This window comes from Pongo pygmaeus, chromosome 1 (assembly GCF_028885625.2).
Source record: "Pongo pygmaeus isolate AG05252 chromosome 1, NHGRI_mPonPyg2-v2.0_pri, whole genome shotgun sequence".
In the NCBI taxonomy this organism is placed as follows: domain Eukaryota; kingdom Metazoa; phylum Chordata; class Mammalia; order Primates; family Hominidae; genus Pongo; species Pongo pygmaeus.
The window spans coordinates 145,455,330-145,468,971 of NC_072373.2; the positions used below are offsets into that span (position 1 = coordinate 145,455,330).

General features: G+C 35.4%; 1 protein-coding gene across 18 annotated transcripts in view; it reads left to right on the top strand.

Moving 5' to 3' along the window:
- The window catches only part of SSX2IP (SSX family member 2 interacting protein), a 47,160-nt gene that overhangs the window by 14,847 nt on the left and 18,671 nt on the right, over positions 1-13,642 (top strand). For 13 of the 18 annotated variants that reach the window (XM_054478384.2, XM_054478345.2, XM_054478365.2 and 10 more), the window contains 5 exons: positions 4,932-5,063; positions 5,434-5,603; positions 6,349-6,561; positions 10,006-10,116; positions 11,681-11,816. In XM_054478384.2, coding sequence (XP_054334359.1) covers positions 5,021-5,063; positions 5,434-5,603; positions 6,349-6,561; positions 10,006-10,116; positions 11,681-11,816 — 673 coding nt within the window. In that variant the 5' untranslated portion in view covers positions 4,932-5,020. The remainder of the gene's footprint in view (positions 1-4,931; positions 5,064-5,433; positions 5,604-6,348; positions 6,562-10,005; positions 10,117-11,680; positions 11,817-13,642) is intronic. The other 5 variants (XM_054478449.2, XM_054478401.2, XM_054478410.2 and 2 more) reach the window with 1 other exon arrangement.

A 13,642-nucleotide genomic window follows, 5' to 3' on the forward strand; every position in this document is an offset into this window, starting at 1 on the left:
TCCCTGACAATCTTAAATGAATGAAATGCCTTTTACAAGATATTTAAATTATTTAATCTTCAAGTTTTGCTCATAAAATTCACTCATGAATTTGATCCATCTCGGAATTTGGGTAGCTGTATCTGAGACAGGTCTCAATTTAGAAAGTTTATTTTGCCAAGGTTAAAGACACATCTGTGACACAGCCTCAGGAGGACCTGACAACATGTGTCCAAGGTGGTTGGGGCACAGCTTGGTTTTATACATTTTAGGGAGACATGAGACATCAGTCAGTATGTGTAAGATGTACATTAATTGGTTCAGTCTGGAAAGGCGGGACAACTTGAAGTGAAGGGAAAGGGGGGTGGGGGCTTCCAGGACCCAGGTAGATGAGATGAAAGGTTGCATTCTTTTGGGTCTTTGATCAGCCTTTCACTGAATACGCAATTTACATGTGAGAGGGAAGTAGAGGAATAGCCACTTAGGCCTTAGTCTGGTTCATTGAATCTGCATTTTTATGTAAATAATAGGGCATAGGAAGCAATCAGATGTGCATTTGTCTCAGGTAAGCAGAGGGATAACTTTGAGTTCTGTCCTTTGTCCCACACGTTGGAAGATAAGCTATCGATTTACACTGCAAGAGTGAAATCCAACAGAACTGTTTTAGGGTAAAAATCTTGAGGCCCACAAGGAATTTTGTACAAATGTAGCTTTTTAATCTTTGTAGCTATTTTATTTAGGAATAAAATGGGAGGCAGTTTTGCCTGATGCAGTTCCCAGCTTGACTTTTCCCTTTGGCTTAGTGATTTTGGGGTCCCAAGACTTACTTGCCTTTCACATACTCTAACCAATCATATTAATAGATAGAGAGAATTTTAGGTTACAAATTACTTGAACTAAAACATGAATCACTGCTTACTTTTTTCTCCTAAGGTAACTATGGTGACAGTGCTAGAATAACTAAGTTTGTTCTTACTCCAGTTGTGAGGAATAATCGTGTCCACTATATAATGGCTTACTATTATTTGATTAATCTATAATATGAACGTGTGTTCCTGCCCTAACTTCGTAATGGAGTCCTTCCTGGTTGCATTTGATGCTTTCAAATTGAAATGGGCTTGTGATGGTGTTATATTTATGCAAAACAGATATGGTTCTGTTACCTTTTTCTTTTGCTTTTGAAATTAACATTGACTTAGCTTAACATCTTCATAAAAAATGCTTTGCAACCTTCAGCAAGGCAGTTTTAGCTGTATTTGAGCTGATATACTTAAATTCACTGCTTAGTTTTAGGGTATGTATTGATAGAGAGTTGTAAGTCCCCTTTCTTAGAAAAACTGGTCGGGTAACTTTTCTTTTATCACAAGTCTCCTAGCATGTAATTGGTACATCATTGAGCAGAAGAGCATTCATGGAAACTTTTAGATTGTGTGAAATCATATACTGTTAGTTAAGTTTTTTGTTTCATAGGACTTCAAAATGGGGTTTCGGTTTTCATTGTAAACATTTTACAAAGTTTGTTGGTATTAATAGGGCAGGGAACAATTCACTGTCTAATCTATAGACATAGGAGAGCTAAATTCACAGAGAGAATAACTGACTTAATTTACAGTTTTAAAGAATGGATATATAATAGACACATTTTGGTGTTCTTTCTGTATGAGGAGAAAAGGCACTTAAGGCACTATTGTCTTACTTACAAATACCTTAACAAGAACACAAAGAAATTGGAAAGGTGCCTATTACTGTTTTCTTCTGACCTTGTTTTTTCCCCCCAACCAGTTGATTATGAAATTAGCTTACTGCCTACTGTGTTTTTATAAAGATAACTGTCTCTAGATCATTTAAGAATATGTGTTCAACCTTTATTAAGAGCAGCGGTGCATTTTGTTACAGGTTTTAGAAGCCTGTCATTTATACCAAATAGCCCTGTGTCTAGATGATGATGATGATGATTAATATTAGCTTATGTGTGTCTTCTATGCCAAGCAGTGTGCTAATACTTTATGACTTATCTCTTGGGATAAGTACATTATACCTTATCTCTTGGGAAACTTAGGAGGTATGCCTTATTGTTATGGTAATTTATCTGTGAAGGAACTATGGCTCAGAGAGGTTAAGGAATTTACCCAAAGCAGAGTTCTATTAGAATAGGTTTATTGTCCCTTGGATTCTGTTTAACTTATAGTGATTATCTCAGAAAGCCAGAAGTAAAATCAGTGTCTTTCTTAGTTGGTACAGTTTTTATCCTTCTCATCCTGTTGCTAATACCCATTTAAGGACAGTGGGAAGAACAAAATAGTTCAAGGTGCCCTTCCTTACCAAGCACATGAGTAGAAAAGTGGCAAAAGACCATTGCCAGACTGAATTACCACCTGTGTGTGTGTGTGTGTGTGTAACATCATAACATGTAATATGACACATAACGTCATCTGTCTTAGTATATATTATGTGCTTCTCTACAACTTAGAAATCATCCTTGATTTCTTTTTTGCCCACATTTCAATCTGTCTTTGAGTCCTGAAGGTTCTGTCTCCAGAACACATCCCTAATTCATCTGCCTGTTTTCTGCTTCTACTGTTAGAACTGTAGTTTAACACTGGTCGTCTTGCCTGAACTATTGTAGTAGCCTCCTGATTTCTTCCAGCTTCTACAATTGTCTGCCTATAGTCTACTCACAGAGTAGCCACAGTAATCTTTCTTAAAGCATAAAAGAAAACATGCTACTTTCCTACCTACAAGAAGCACATCAATAGATTTTCATTGCAGTTTAGAGGAAATCCAACTTCCTACGCTGTAGCCTTGCTTACTGTGCTTCAAATATACTGGCCTTCTCTCTGTTTTTCATCGTTAACACATTAATATCCATCGTACGTCTTTGTATCTGCTGTTTCCTTTACCTGGGCTGCTCTGGTCATTGATTTTCTTGTGGCTGACTCCGTATCATTTAGGTTTCACTTCAGATGTCACCGTTTCAGTGGAGGTTTTCTCACTGATCTAGATTCTCCCTACCTTAATACTCTCTCATATTACCATGTTTTATTTTCTTTTTAGTTATCACTCTGTTAAGTTGTTGCTCATTTGTTTAGTATTTATTTCTACCTCCATCAGAATATGAACTTCACTTCTTGAGAACATGGCCTCCCCTGTGCCTAGGAAAATGTAGTAGCACATAGTAGGAGCTCAATTAGTATTTATTGGATGAATATAAATTTCTTTTTTCTTTTTGAGATGGAGTCTCACTCTGTCGCCCAGGCTGGAGTGCAGTGGCACGATCTCAGCTCAGTGTAACCTCTGTCTCCCGGGTTCAAGGGATTCTTCTGCCTCAGCCTCTTGAGTAGCTGGGTTTACAGACACATGCCACCATGCCGGCTAAGTTTTGTATTTTCAGTAGAGACGGGGGTTTCACCATGTTGGCCAGACTGGTCTCAAACTCCTGACCTCAAGTGATCCACCCACCTCAGCCGCCCAAAGTGCTGTGATTACAGGCATGAGCCACTGCAGCCAGCCTAAATTTTCATTTAACACTATATTTTGAATATTTTACCACAGTCTTAAATATTCAGAACAATGGTTGTGAACTCTTGATCCACAGTCCAGATCTGGCCTAAAGACACATTTTATTTGACTTATTACATGGTGCTGTTGTTTGAGGTATAACTTACAGTCAGGTGCACAGATCTTAAGTGTACAAGTTGATGAACTGAACTTGTGTATACCAGTGTAACCACATCTCAGATCAAGATGTAAAAAGTTTTGGCACGCCAGAAGCCTCACTGATTTCCCTCTCTAGCCACTCCTCTTTCCCACAGGATAACTTAATACATAGAGTTTTTTTTTTAATTAGCTACTAACAGTTTAAAATTGGGAGACTTCACATAAAAATCCAGAGTTCCAGTATCTCATAAAAACATCAAAGATCAACACAACCACTTTCCCCTTGACCACAATTTATTGTAGCCGAGAAGCAGCTGTCCACAGTATTGACATGTGTTCCCCAGGCTGCCTGCAGTCTTCACCCTTCCTCCTCTTCCCCCTGACCTTGAAATCAATTGCCAGTTTCCACTTACAATTTCATTTGAATTGTTTTTCTTATGATGGAGAAATATTTATCTCTTCCATTGTCTCTATAAAAAAGTGAAAACATAAATGAAAACAGAAAAGGTGTCTTATACTTAGTCCATACCATTCATTTGTAGTTTTGGCTGTTTGTTAGCCATCCTAATTCCACACAGTTATGTTTAAATGCTGTATAAACATATTGTTTATTTACTCATTCTTCTATGGAAACATAAACACATTATTTTTGGTTTTTTGATATTGTAAATAACAAATTTTAGATTAATCTTTGTATACATCATTTTATTAGGATAATATTTTAGAAGTAGATTTTCTGGATCAAAATATATTTTAAGACGATACATATTGTCAGCTTTCTTGGTAGTTGTGTAAATTGCTATAATCTAGAGAGAGTATATGGAAGTTTCATTTCTCTACATCTTTGCCAACACTGGGAATTGTAATTTACAAGTTTTGCCAATGTAGTTGGTAAAAACAAACAAAAATGAAAATGCTGGCCAAGAAGAAGTTTTTCATCTTCTCATCTATATGAGTAATTGTATTTTATTTTAGAGGATATAATATGGAAATATTACTTAGTACAATGCTATACCTTAGATGTATGTTGAGTCAAATCATGTACCATGTATCTTGTATATAAAGTAATATGAATACCTCAGTAGAACTTGGGAAGCCTTTAACCTTGATCCTTACATATTAATTATATTTTTATGTATATACACACACACACCATGTTCTGTATCTGTGCATGGGAATAGATATTGCAAAATCCTTCTGTTCTGAAGCACATACAACTAATTCTTAAGCATTGGGTTTATATTGGCTTTCATATTTTAAATTAGATGCTATTATTCTATAATCTGCTTTTTAAGGAGATGCCTACATAGAAGAGTGACAGCAGGTGAACTAAATGTTTAACTGCTGAACTAGTTCCTCAGGTATCCTGGCTCTAGAGATTGCTATGGGAGATTGGATGACTGTTACAGATCCAGGTCTGTCTTCAGGTAATTAAGTCTAAATAATTGTAAACTAAAGCAGAAACTGTAAAGGTGAATTTTTCAATGAAAATATAAAATAATTACTGCAGGTGTTGAAGATGTGACTAAAGAGAGACAAATGGTTATAAAATACTTATTTTCATGTCTAGTGAGAACACCACTGTATTTGTATCTTTTTTGGAAAAAAAAAGGTATATCATTTTCATAAAGAGGCTTTGCCCTAATTTGAAAATACCTTAAAATATATATGTATATATTATAATTATATCTATATTTATGTGTATATATGTAATTCAAAGTCTTTAGTAATAGAGATTATGTTACCTTTACATACGTTTTTCTAAATTATTTATATAAGTGCCTTTTATTCTTTCAGAAAGCAAAACTATCTCTCAATATACCTCAGAAACAAAGATGTCTCCATCAAGTTTATACTCACAGCAAGTGCTATGTTCTTCAATACCTTTATCAAAAAATGTGCACAGTTTTTTCAGTGCCTTCTGCACAGAAGATAATATTGAACAGAGTATTTCATATCTTGATCAGGTAACATGTTTTTGTAAAAAACAATAGCATAAATCATGTTATATAATAGAATGTATCAAAATTATGAGAAAAACATTTGTCAAACACAAGTTTGTTGTTATGTAGTGCCCCTGAGACTTAGATTTTCAGAGAACCTTGGTGATTATCTCATCTAGAGATAGCAAGTCTAACTTTTTTGTTTGGAGCCGCTTCGCCTCCTCATTGTCCCAGGGGCTCCTCTACTGAGAGTCCAGCCATCACTTTATGGATGCAGAAACCCATGTGCCTTGCTCCATGTCACAGATTTATAGCAGAGGCTAAAAGATCCCTGTCCTCTTAACTCTTTGTCCTTTGGGATATTGACCATTTTCTTAACTATTTCAAGATAGTTTTCTATTTTTCTAAGAAAAGATTTCTATCTTTTGATTTTTTTTAATTAAGTTGTCCAGTAACCAACCTTTTAAAATAATTCACATTTATTTTTAATTTTTGACAAAAAGTGTATATATTTGTCATGTTCAACATGTTTCAGAATACACGTTGTGAAATGGCTCAGTGTGCATACCTCACATACTTATATCATTTTTTGTGGTGAGAATTTACTCGCTCAGCAATTTCAGGAATATAGTACGTAGTTATTAGCTGAGGTCACCGTGTTGTACAATAGATCTATTGAACTTATTCTTCCTATCTAACTGAAAGTTTGTATCCTCTGACCAGTGTCCTCAACTGTAACCAACTTTAAGAAAACATTTTCTCCTACCAGGAATTGACTACTTTTGGTTTTCCTTCATTATATGAAGAATCCAAAGGTAAAGAGACAAAGAGAGAGTTAAATATAGTAGCTGTTTTAAATTGTATGAATGAGCTGCTTGTGCTTCAGCGGAAGAACCTTCTAGCTCAGGAAAATGTGGAGACACAGAATTTGAAGCTGGGAAGTGATATGGACCATCTACAGAGCTGCTACTCAAAACTTAAGGTAGAAATCGCAGATCTGTATTTTAATGCCATAATTATATAATTGAGTACTATAAATTTTTACTGACTTTATTAAATATTTCCGGGTTTTCTTAAGCTTTAGGGTTTTCTTTTTAAACAGGTAAGTAAAAGTGAACTTAAAATTTACACACATCTGCTTCCTAATACCTACAGTATATTGAAGGCATTAATTTTTTGAGCTGTTTAATGACTTGCTGAATCTGTAAAAAGTTAGATTAGGAAATATTTATGCTCTGGGAAAATAAAATAACAATTCTGTCGCCCCATCCAATCTTGGTTAAGAAAGTATATGCTTCATTTAAAAGTCTTATTGTAAGAGGCTGCACAAGTTAATTCCAAGAAAAATATTATTGAGGCATCTATGATGCCAAATGAGCTAAGGCTCAGTAATTAGAGCAGACTAGATAACTTCTCTTAGAAGCCCTGGGTCTCTGGAAAAGACTATAGAAAAATGCTTTAGTAAACTTGCTTTTCTCTTAAAAAAAAGGAAGTATTTTTCACAGGACCATTGAACCTACTAACTTTAAAATGTAGAATATTTGATGCTGGTTTCTGTTTTGATTTCTTTCTTTTTCTTCCTTTTATGTTTTCATTTTTATTTTTAAAATGTTTGTCCAAGGAGAAGGGAACAAGGTGTTCAAAATCATGGGGTGGTCGGGACTTATAGTTGTATATTATTAAGGATGTAATATAAATCAATCCAAGTCAATTTTTTCCTAAATATACAATTCTATATTGGGTTTTGTTATTTGTGAAAATCAAAGCCTTTGCATTTGCATACTGTCAGATGATCAGCTTCCTTTTAGTTTTTCATCTGTTGGTCCATGCCCGTTTACTTTTCTTTATTTTTCTTTGTGTACATCCTCCCCCACCCCACGCCATCCAAGAAAACAATAAAAAAAAACCCACTAAGAATCTTGAATCTTTGAGCTCTGTGAGGGAATAATAGGACCTGTCTATAGAATATTTTAAAATCCCCTTGCAGGAAATGTGCTGTAATGATGTGGCATAGAATTGGCCTACATGGGAACACTAGAAACTCTTGGGGACTGGTTTAGAGACATCTTTGCTCTTTATGAGAACCTGTGCCTACCAGCCTGTCATTGATAATGCTGTCTTATGTTGTCTTCTTGGTTCATACACAATGATAAAAGTATGTTTTCTCTTAATAATGTTTTTAGACTTTTATGCATCTTACTAAGGGATAGAGATGATCCAGCTATGTGTCTTGGCTGACTGGGGAACTGTGGTAGATTGGAGAGGGTAGTTGGTGCCCCCCAGGCTTATGGAAAGTTTATGAGTTATGGATGTTACTTTAATCCAGATCAGAGAGACCTATGCAAGGTCTTATTAAGGATTGGGCTGATCCAGAGTTGTAACCCTTGGCCACATGTCTTACAAGTAGCTAGTAAATCATTATGATATGTTGGTGATCTGAGGCTATTGAGCCTTTCCTTCAAGGAGTGTTCCCATTTATTAGGACTACTCAGAGCAGAGACTGTTTGTTCAGGATGTCTTCTAATATGCGATTTGACCTGGGCCAGAATCTTGTTATTTTGGGTCAACTATGGACAGAAATGTGTATTCAATGGTGAAAGTTGCCAATCTATCTGGAAAGGTTTCTAGATCTAGCATATGATTAATCCAACCTGTTGAACAAAATTTATTGAGTATGTGCTAGGCACTGAGTTTCAAAGATGAGTGAAACCCCAGTCCTAGGTCACGAGGAGATTGCAGTCCAGGGAAAGGAGACATATTGAAACATAACTGTTTGCTTCATTAATTGTTCTTGGGGTAGGAAGCAAGGGAAGGCTTCACGGAGAGGTAACACCTGATCTGAGATTGGAAGAATGAGTAGAAATTTGCTAGTGTTTGGAAATGTCATTCTAGGCAGAGTATATGACTTGTGTAAATGTGTAGCAGCATAAGAGATCACTGCACTTTAGAGGAACCACAAATATCTCTGTTGGGGCTGCTATGGGTATGTGATGGTATGAAGAGTGGTATGAGGTAAGGCTGGAGCCTCATCTCCAGATGATGTAAAAGGAATTGTACAAAAACAGGGAAGCACTGAGGAGTTGTAAACAGGAGGAAGACAATGTGTAAATATTTTGGCAGTGGGGTAAAGAAATTATAGGGGAATTGCAGACTTGTATTTGGGATGGAGTTAGGGGGCTCAGAAAGCCCTGGTGATAAGGATGCCTGTTAGTGACCCTTTGCTGAGGTTTTGGACTTGAACTAAGGTAGTGCTAATGGGGATAGTAAGTAAGATTGAGATCTGACGAACACTTAGGAAGTAGAATGGGTAGGATTTTATGAAAAATTGAATTTGGAGACTAGGGGTCATGGATTCAAGACCCCATTCAGGTCTCTGCCTTGAGTTACTGAGGATGGCGATATGATTCACTAAGAAGGAAGGAGGGGTGTGTGCAGATGTTCAGGGGTGATGCTGAGTTCAGGTAAAGTGTTGATAATCATGCTGAGTGAATTTCTGATTTGACATATATGCTACATATCACCTGGCCTAGTGCCTGTAAGTTATGTCATGCCAACTGATCTACCCTAGTAGTAAGTTTTACACATTCAAAAAACAAGGGTGCCAAAAATTGACAACCTTAGGGTTATCCAGGTTATACTCCTACATTTTCTGTATCTTCTTGAGATCTATTCTTACAGAAATTGTGCAAGTTATTATTTATGGTCGGTTATGACATAATTTGATTGGCTTTTGAATTTTATAAAAATATTAGTACAATTTTAAAAATATTCCATATGGGTGGCCTCATGCAGAACTCGGCACAGTTCCTCAGATGCGATAAGTTGAAAAGGAGCATCTTGTTTCATACTAATTCTGGCTTTGCTGCCATTCCTCTCTGGGAAGTACCTTCAGAGACTTTACCACTTGCAGGGAGAAGTGGTGTCACACAGAAGTCCCATTTCTGTGACTTGACGTGTTGCCACTTTGCTTGGTCACCCATCTTTTTCTTCAGACTTAGCTCCAAATCACTTTTGCTTCTTTTTCAAAGCCAAGTATACTCTCGAAGGATGATGACATTGCTGTACTTGAGGAGATCTTCAAAAGTGTGGTATACAGAAGTGTTAAAAAGTATTAAAAATAAACTTTAAAAATATTCAGGGGCAGCATCATGGAGTGATGCTCTTTCCAGGGATCCATTTTGAAGCACTTTTGTATATATGTACAAAATTGGATATGTAAATTAAAATTTGATGTGTAAGTTTAAATGTTATAATTTTATAGTGTGCTTTGTAATAATTCCTTTAAATAAACACTTCATGTGCCACTAACATTTGATTTTGACTAATAAACACTAGGATGTATAACTACTTGTTACTGATCTTTTAAGGATTCAGTTATTCTAAATCCTTTATTAATTTTAAGCAAAATTGCATATAAATGTTTTAGGAACAATTGGAAACCTCCAGGAGGGAAATGATTGGGCTTCAGGAAAGAGACAGACAGTTACAATGTAAGAACAGGAATTTGCATCAGCTACTAAAGAATGAGAAAGATGAGGTGAGTTGTCAGTAATTGCAGATGAAGTTTAAGTGAATTTTTGTTTTCTTTGTAATATGAGATGACCATAAGAGCCACTTTACTTGAAAAAAGAAAGAACCATTTATTCATCTTTCCCCAAATTGATATGGTAGACCTTTGTGTATAGTATTTAACTGGAAGGTCAGGAACCCTCTCCACCACAGCCCCTGCCCCCAGTGGATCCATTTGGCTTAGATATTAGTTCATAGCTGGTAACAGCCAGTGTCCTGGACTGCCCTTCCTGGACTCATGTTCACTGTCACTTTTTCTTAGGCACAAGAGTGCTTTAGATGCAGATCTTTTATTCTCTGCTGTACCTGTATGTGATAGCTGAGGTGTCCCTTCTTGCATGCACTGTCTTAAATATTGACATTGTTCATCTAGTCAAGCAGCTTCTTCATTAAATGGGCACAGAAGCAGTTCACATTAAAAATCTAATTTCTGACACAAAAGATACAATTCTAATTTCTGCTTTAGTGGTTATTTAGCAGAATTCTAATTTCTACTTTAGTGGTTACTTGGACCTATAGCACTAATGCATTTCAAAATATTATTTTTTAATTTGTGTAGGAAGAAACCATTATGTTTTTATTGCTCTAAAGTATGAACCCGACCATGTAATAACTATAAAAATATAATACTTAGTTTCAGTATTTTGTATGTTGTTTTAACTATAATTAAAGACTTCTGAGGAGTGTATTTCTTTAAAGAGCCCTGGAGTGGTTTAGATAGATTTGTTTTACCATATTTGTTTATTTAGTAGTATATTTAGTAAGTAGGTAATTAGTATTTAAACTGTAAGGTTGCTTATACATGTTTCCTTGAGTTCACAGACAATTTTGACTAGATCTGTTGATTACATTTAAACGGTTTGAATACAGTTCATCTTCGGTAGGGATTAAGTTAATCATGTTAATCCCTAGCGGGGATTGCAAATGGCTTTGTAAAAGAATAGGACATACTCTATCAGGAGCTGCCTGAGAAACTATATAGATCTAAATTTTGAACAGCAGTGTCTGGCACATAGTAGATACTCAGCAAATATTTGGACTGGATTATTCTGCTGTTTGGACTTACTCGTATTTGAGAATTGTTTTTAATTAGAAAAACGAGCCTGCTTACCTGCTGCCATGTGTCACAGGCTTAATTCACTTTGTCACAGATTAATAAAAAGTATAAGTGATTGTAAGTCAGTAATACAACAAGGTCACTAAAAATGATCAGGTGAATTCTGTTTATCTCAGATGAAGTTTTAATCATTTTAATACTTCCATAAGAATATCTGGTTTTTAAATGATCAGAGTCTATATGTAAGGTAAAAGGTATAGGAGATAATTTAGAAAATTAGCACTTCTGGAAATTTCAGAATTAAAAAAACTTTATGTGATTCATATAATATTTTAAAAAGTGGTTTTTACTGGTTACAAATAAGGAAGAATCATCCTAGGATTTTAAAACCTATATGGGAAGATGAATTTTAGGATTTTTCTCTTTCGAATTTGTGAATTGTAACTGGGCTTATAATAGCAAATGCCTTTTTCAGGTACAAAAATTGCAAAATATCATTGCAAGTCGAGCTACTCAGTATAATCATGATATGAAGAGAAAAGAGCGTGAATATAATAAACTGAAGGAACGTCTACATCAACTTGTTATGAACAAGAAAGATAAGAAAATAGGTAAACAGCTGGCAAAGATCAGCTAAGAGAATAAATAAGCTAATACTATGCTTAGAAATAATTGTAAAAGGATTGAAAACAGTAACTCATGAAATGTTATTTTCATGCTTTATACAATTGATTTTCGGTGGTGTTTGTTTATATAAAAAAATTTAGACAACTGGTTAGTGGAAAATAAGTCATTTTGCCTTGCTTTATTTAATTGCATGTATTTTTTAACATGACCAGTGTAGAATTAATCCATAGAGGAAAACTAAGCCAGAGGACATTCTAATTTTCCATAGCAAAGAACTGATAATATTAAAAATCAGTGTCAGTTTCCGAGTATCAAAAGAAGTATTTTAGAGTAAACCTCATAAAATTTTTCATCAGACCAAATCGTTCATGTCAGTTTGAGTTCCTTTAAATAAGTTTAGCTGTACATTTTTGGAGCAGCTAGTCAAAAGGGTGGACTATAAAAGTTAGGCGTGTGTGTGTGTCTAAGGTATACTTTTTGCCTAATAGTAGTCTTTTTCAAAACTTTAAGCCATTTCATCCAATCTGTGGATAATTTCAAGTAGATAGTGTAAATTAAAAAGCAAAGAAACACAGAAGTAGAGCTTTACAATACAGTTTTGCTGGCCTGGTATAAATGCGAGGCACAAGAAGTGTGTGTATTTATTTATTGAAGAGTAGTTTCCAAGTGACTATAGGTAGTCCTCTAACATACATTATACCATGACACCCCTAAACTGTCTTACCTTAGATTTGAAAAACAGGCAATGAGCGTACGTTTCAGGCTGTCATGTGGTAGACTCTGCCTGCTGTCAGCAAGCAGTTTAGTGTTGACTACATCACTGTCATTCTGCGGCAGAGCTGTTGGAGGTGTCTGAATACTTTATTTTTTAAATTGTTGAAAAATAGAAATGAAGATTCAGTAATGTGCAGTTCAGATTGGAAATCTTTAGGTATCCTGAGTTAATCTTACTCATTTGGAGAATCATTGGTTTTTAAGTTTAGCCTCATGTTCATTCATGAAGGAAAAAAAATTAAAAAGCAGGATGAAATGCTGAAAGTATAAAATGTAACACAGAGAAGTTCATTAAGGATTTAGTTCTGGAAACAGAGCTCTTCCATTATAGGGGTCTGGCTGTTTCCTGGTCCAATCGGAAGTGACAGTTTCATAATGATTTTATTAACTCTAAGATTACAATAATTTAATCTTATTTCGTTCTTATGCCAAATGTTTCTATGTCCACCTGCAGCAGAAGATATTACTACTATCAGGGGCTCTGGCTCCTTTGATGAAAATAATGATGTTAATGTTAACAGGGCATGGCAAACTTTTTCTGTATAGATCCATATAGTAAACATTTTCAGCTTTATGGGATCTACAACTTATTTGTTGCACCTACTTATCTCTGCCATTGTAAAGGAAAAGTAGCCATATGCAGCATATAAACAAGTAGATGTGGCTGTGTTCCCATAAAGCTTTATTTACAAAATCAGGCAGCTAGCCTGTGGGCCATTATCCGCCAACCCTGATAATGAAATTAATAATGATAAAGTAACATTTATTAAGTACTTACTGTGCGCCAGATACTGTGTTCACTCTACCGTGTTGGGTGCTTTAATAGTTATTTCTTTGTCTTCTCAACAACTCTTTGGTAGATACTTTTGTTATTCCCAGTGTCCAAGAAGAAACAGGCTTGGCAGTTAAATAACGTGCTGAGATCTCATTGCTTACAAGTGGTGGAACTAGAAACTCGAAAATTAGGCTGTTTAAGCCCAAATCCTAACCTATATACCAGGTTCACTTTCACCACTTATGTGTATAGAGTGCATTA